Source organism: Amphiprion ocellaris, chromosome 15 (assembly GCF_022539595.1).
Source record: "Amphiprion ocellaris isolate individual 3 ecotype Okinawa chromosome 15, ASM2253959v1, whole genome shotgun sequence".
NCBI lineage: Eukaryota > Metazoa > Chordata > Actinopteri > Pomacentridae > Amphiprion > Amphiprion ocellaris.
In genome coordinates, this window is record NC_072780.1 from 11,358,663 (window position 1) to 11,364,675 (window position 6,013).

The 6,013-nt window shown below is 41.1% G+C and overlaps 1 protein-coding gene across 1 annotated transcript; it reads left to right on the plus strand.

Moving 5' to 3' along the window:
• The first annotated feature begins 551 nt into the window (after nucleotides 1-551).
• sp8a (sp8 transcription factor a) lies at nucleotides 552-5,112 on the plus strand. The gene is made up of 3 exons (XM_023278074.3): nucleotides 552-1,356; nucleotides 2,118-2,876; nucleotides 3,501-5,112. The coding sequence occupies exons 2-3, from the start codon at nucleotides 2,856-2,858 to the stop codon at nucleotides 4,704-4,706; spliced, it is 1,227 nt and encodes a 408-aa protein (XP_023133842.2). The 5' UTR covers nucleotides 552-1,356; nucleotides 2,118-2,855; the 3' UTR covers nucleotides 4,707-5,112.
• The last annotated feature ends 901 nt before the right edge of the window (nucleotides 5,113-6,013 follow it).

A 6,013-nucleotide genomic window follows, 5' to 3' on the forward strand; every position in this document is an offset into this window, starting at 1 on the left:
CAAAACATAATTACCCATTCTTCAACTGTTAATGTACAAACTTTTTTTCTTTCAGATAGCAAATATATGTAAAATAATGATACTTTTAGCTGGTGTAATTTTATAGTCGTACATTGCAAAAGAACAAATTACCATTTGTAAAAATACAGATTTTTTTTAAATGTGGACATTACATTTAGTTTAGTTAGATTTTTGTTTGTTTTGCTTTCAACATGTATCAAATTAGTGCTTATTTCCTCTGATTTTACTGGATATTATCTGTAATTTAACAAAACAGGGGGAGACTAATTCACCATTTTGCAATCCTTAACATATAGAGCAGGGGTAACCAACACGGTGCCCATGGGCGCCTGGTTGCCAGCAGAGACCATGTGAGTTAACGCGTTCTAAAAATTAACACTAGTCACCATGAAATTCCTTACAAAAAAAATTGTTGCTGTTCTTTTTAAATCAAAAATACTTACATTAATGCAGATTTTAAATTACAATATTTATTATAATTTTTTTTAAACAAAAATGTCTTTGGTGTAAATGAACTTTGAACTTGTCCGAGTCAGAGTTCACTGCGCATGTCAAACCACCACGTCATTCTTTCCTGAAGCTTCCGGGTGCAGACACTTTGGGAAGCCAGATGTGGTTTTTACCACCAAAGCATGACAGAGAAGTGAAAGGGAAAACACTATTTTCACGATGACTGGGAGGAAGAGTTCTTTTTCACGACAGTGAAAGATAAATATATGTGTCCTATTTGCAGGGCGACTATTGCGTCGGCAAAGCGGCACAATGTGGAGAGACGCTACTTTAGCCGCTACAAAGCTTCCATGCTAACTAGCCACCTGGTAGCACATAGACTGTATGCACACTACGGACAGAAAAACCCGGGACTTAAAGGCAGCTTTGACATCTACTGTGGGCTCCTCCATGACGGGTCGGCATGCAGACTTCATTGTACGATGCAGAGGTGATCCAGACTTCCCAACATTCCTACATTACCACTGCATCATTCACCAGCAGGACATATGTATGTACAAAAGTGGCTGGATTTGATCATGTGATGACTTGTGTCGTGAAGATCATAAATGGCTCCAAAGCCAAACAACCAGGACATTGAAGGTGCTGCTGGAGGAGCTGTCAGTTGAACATAGTGACCTGTTACTACACACAGAAACCCCATGGATCAGCAGGGGAACAGTTTTGCAGCGTTTTTTGTCACTGTTGGCCGAAATCAAAGGGTTCATGCATCCAAAGGGGAAGACATCTCGCTGCTTGAGGACACTGAGTGGATTCTTGCCCTTGTATTTTTAACGGACATCACTGGGAAACTGAACCATCTGAACTGTGAGCTGCAAGGTAAAGGTAAGACATGATAAGCTCTGCAATGCCAGGCTTCCCACTAACACACATTTACAGACAAAGAAAGAGGTAACACATGTTGTCATTCAAAACACTGTGTCATTACACAAAAATGTGAAAAATAATTAGTTGAAAACATGTAATGATTTGTTGTTATGATCTCTTAAAAATGTTGCAATGCTGGTGAAAAATGCTGGTGATTAGTACTAATGTGATAGGATTCATTCCAAAATGTAAAGAGTTGATTTTTTTTCTTACATAACTGATAATTTGTACAAACCTGGGACAGAGTTCGTGAATTGTTCAAAAATCTTACAAAGGTGGTAGTTTGTACAAATGAAGCATGATTTGATGACAGTTAATGATTTCCTAAAAATGTTAGAAGTGACAATTTGCATAGAAATGTAACTGGTGTGATTTTGAACAAAATACTGCAAATATGCTGATTCATACAAAACTGCCAAGAAAGATATTTACCAAAGTTTCAGGGATGGGATACCTTTGACTTTTAAATACTGGAACGGATTTTCGTGTGTGTGTGTGTGTGTGTGTGTGTGTGTGTGTGTGTGTGTGTGTGTGTGTGTGTGTGTGTGTGTGTGTGTGTGTGTGTGTGTGTGTGTGTGTGTGTGTGTGTGTGTGTGTGTGTGTGTGTTACCGTCATTGTTGTGGAAATCGTTGTTAATAATTATTGTAAGGAATAATTAACATAAATGTGATCAGACAGTCTTTTTACATATTATTTTCATTATTATTATTGTTTAAAGGTGATGGCGCAAATTTGCTATTGAGGAAGTTTGTATCAAACAACGCTCCCTTCGTACCCTTGAAGTTGCTCTTGGGTTCAAAAAGGTTGGTGACCCCTGATATAGAATTTTTCTTATGACTTTCAAGTAACAGTACATTTACATAAAACACGGTAAATCAGCAGAGAATCAGTTTCACAATGATTAGCCATTCTTTAACTGTTAATATACTTTTTCTTTTTTTGAAAAACAACATTTCTTCAGATTTTCTTGAAGGGGACATTATGTACAATTTGACCTTGTTTTTATTGTTAACATATGAATTGATACTTTTTCCATAATTTTACTAGTTATTAACTGCATTTTAACATAACAGCGAAACTCAGTAACTCAGTTGATTTTTTTTTTTAAATACAGTTACAATTTTTTTTCTTTTTATCTCTGTATGTTCCTAAGCTTCTCTGGTCAAGCGGCTCCTTTGAATTTCTTCTCATAAATCCATTTTGTTTCTTCACTTGTTACGACTTTGAGGCTTTACTCGCTCGCGAGACCTGACATGAGAAATTTACGAGGACCTCGAGCGTAAATGTTTGGAGACGATCTGAGCTGCTCTGTGATTGGTCCTCGGGTCTTCAGCAGGACTTCAAAGCCGCAGAGGAGCTACAACTACTGAAGCAGTCAGAGAGGAAACACGCACTGATCACATCCAGCCGCACAGACACACACACACACTGTCAGTAACACATCACTGCTCAGTCCATGGCTGCTACAATGCTGGGGGTAAGTTTACATTTCTCTACATCAGCTCCAACATTCGCTTTCAGAGAAACTGCTTAGTTTAGTACAGTTAGAATATTATTAAAAGGCTCCAGTAATTACAAACATTCAAATTTTGTATTTTTGAGGTATTTTATCTAATAGTGTGTCGATGTTCTTTTGAAACACTGATAAAATGGTATTGTGCAGCATAGTTTTGCTGCTTTCTTTCTGAATCCAGTTGCAGCTGTTTTTAACCGTCAGTTTTCTTTTCTGTGTTGCTTTCGCTGATCCTCTCCGTTAAGAAACGTCCACACAGGTCGAGCTATTAGAGGTAAAAACTTGTGGTTAAAGACGCATCTTTGGGCATTCGAGTTTAGGAACCCCTTCAGCGTGCGCCATCTGAAGTGCGGTTCATTTTTATAGGGTGATCTTTTTGTTTGTTATCCATAATTTAAGAAAAATGTTCCTGTTGTAGTGTCGAGGCCATTAGTGAACTAAATATTTGGATTCTGTAAGTTGGAAGCCCAAAGTTTTGCTCAGACTAACACTATGTGTCCTGTGTGTTTGCGCGTATTTACGCACAAGATGTTTAGCCATGGCTCTGGAGCACCTTCCTAAATGCGTGTTTATCCGTATTCTTCACAGGAGGAACCGCGGCTGGGCAGCACCCCGCTGGCCATGCTGGCCGCCACCTGCAGCAGAATCGGTGAGCCTAGCCCCTCATGCTCCCCCGCTCTCTCCGATGGAGCTCCAGGTCTGATCAAAGGTTTCCACCCGTGGAAGAGGAGCGCTCAGGGCACCAGCAGCTTGGGTACCTGTCTGACCTCGTTCGGGGTTTCCAGGAGTGGCGGGACCGGACTGACGGAGGCCTCGAGTGCTTTTTCAGTGACAGCTGCCAACTCTCCTTTAGGAAATGATTTTTCCATGTACCACACAGCCGTGCCATCAGACAACAGTGTTCCCGATTCCACGCACACACAGCGGCCTGTGTTTCTGACCAAATTCCCCTCCTCAGTGGAGGGCATAACGGGGATATATCCGAGGATGCACGGGCATCCCTATGATTCGTGGTTCAAGCCCGTTGGGGAGGTCGGGAACGGGTCTCCTGCTTGGTGGGACATGGGCACCAGCTGGGTGGACACACAGAGCCCGGCCGGGCTGCCCTCTCCTCTGAGCAGCTACAGCAACGACTACAGCCCCGCCTTCAGCCCCGGTGCCTCTCAGCACCTGCTCCCCGCGACGCAGCACCTGTTTGACGGCTTCAGGCCACCTGTCCCGACTCCCTACACAGAGTCTACGACCACGGCGGCACCTGCGCTGACGGGAACTCCAGTCGTTTCTCTGCCCGCATCTTCACGCTCCTCCTCGCGGCGCTACTCCGGTAGAGCCACCTGCGACTGTCCGAACTGCCAGGAGGCGGAGAGCCTCGGTCAGGGAGGCACCAGTCCCCGGCGGAGGGGCTTGCACAGCTGCCACATCCCGGGTTGTGGCAAAGTTTACGGGAAAACCTCCCACCTGAAGGCCCACCTGCGCTGGCACACCGGGGAGAGACCGTTTGTCTGCAACTGGCTCTTTTGCGGGAAACGCTTTACGCGCTCCGACGAGCTGCAGCGGCATTTACGCACTCACACCGGAGAGAAGCGCTTCGAGTGCTCCATCTGCCACAAACGGTTCATGCGCTCCGACCACCTCAGCAAACACGTGAGGACGCACAGCGCGGACGGTGCCGAGGACGGCAGGGAACTGGGACTCTGTAAAGGAAACAGCGACTCGGACAATAGCGTCTCCGGCAGCCCGAGCCAGTCTCCCGGACTGAGACCGAACACCGGGGCACCGAGAGCCGTGGAATAGTTTCCAAAGCGAACAAAGCAACACGTGGGCATTTGATTACACTGTTCCAGCCTGAGTATGTTTTCTTGGACACTTACAAACTGAAATGGCACTTTATGGTTGACACTGTTTCCTTACCTCATCTGTTTTTTCTTAAAATATCTATTTTCTCTACAGTTTATCAAAACTTGTGTTCTTTAAAGGCATATTGTATACTCATAATTTATTCTGTAAACTTTTTTTTTAAACAAGTAGCCTTACACAACACTCTCGTTATTTCTTGACAGCATCTCATAAATGATATATTTAATGTTATGTTATCTTAAAATGTGTTTGGTTGGAAGAATAAATTGTTATAATTTATCGGTGCTTGTAAATTTTTGTTATACCTGCTATCAATAAAACAGGACCATTTTGGATTTTCTTATTTCTGGTTAGGTGTTTGTTTCAGTGTAACGTTTCTTTTATGATATAATATTAATCTCAGTCTTCTTTTTGAGATTTATGAATACAAAACAAGCAAAAAATGTGGGAATGAGTTTGTTGGCTTCCCTAAAGACACTGAAAAATATTCTGTGTTTTTAGAACGGATTGTTTTAACTAAATAAACTCACTTTTAGTGTAGGCCACTATGTGTACATTTGGACAAAATCAGTGCAGACAATAATTCATTAAATGTAATGAGTTACAGTCGTGGAAACCTGCTAACTAAGTGTTGGACTTAAATCCAGTTTTGAGTTACTTCTAACCACGTTTTCTTAAGTATTTTAATTTTCTGCTGTTATACTTGTACGTAACCACATGTCAGAAACAAATATTATGCTTTTTGCTCCACTACAGTCATCAGATAACTTAAGTTACTAGTTATTTAGCAAATTTAGTCTAATTATCAAAAAAAATCTACACGTGAACTATTACTATCACTAAATATTATAGGTCAAGACAAAATGATGTTTAAATTCACAAGCTGTCCACCAGAAAAGCTATTTAAAATAGCTAAATCACCCTTAACACCTTCAACATTAAAGTGAAAAATACGTTAATGGATCAATCATTTTAATTTCATAATAAACATGAATTTTTAGTCTTCCATTCTGCTTAATGAGCATTTTTACTTTTGATACAAAAAGCACATTTGAATGCTAATACTTTTTGCACTTTTAACAAACTACAAATGTAAATGCAGGACTTTTACTTGTAACTGAATATAAGATATGGTATTGGTACTTTTCCGTACAAGATCTGAGTATTTCATATGTTTGTGCTGAGTTACATCTTGAAATAATACATCAGCTCTTAAACTGAGGTAGAAAATGAAAATTCCAACT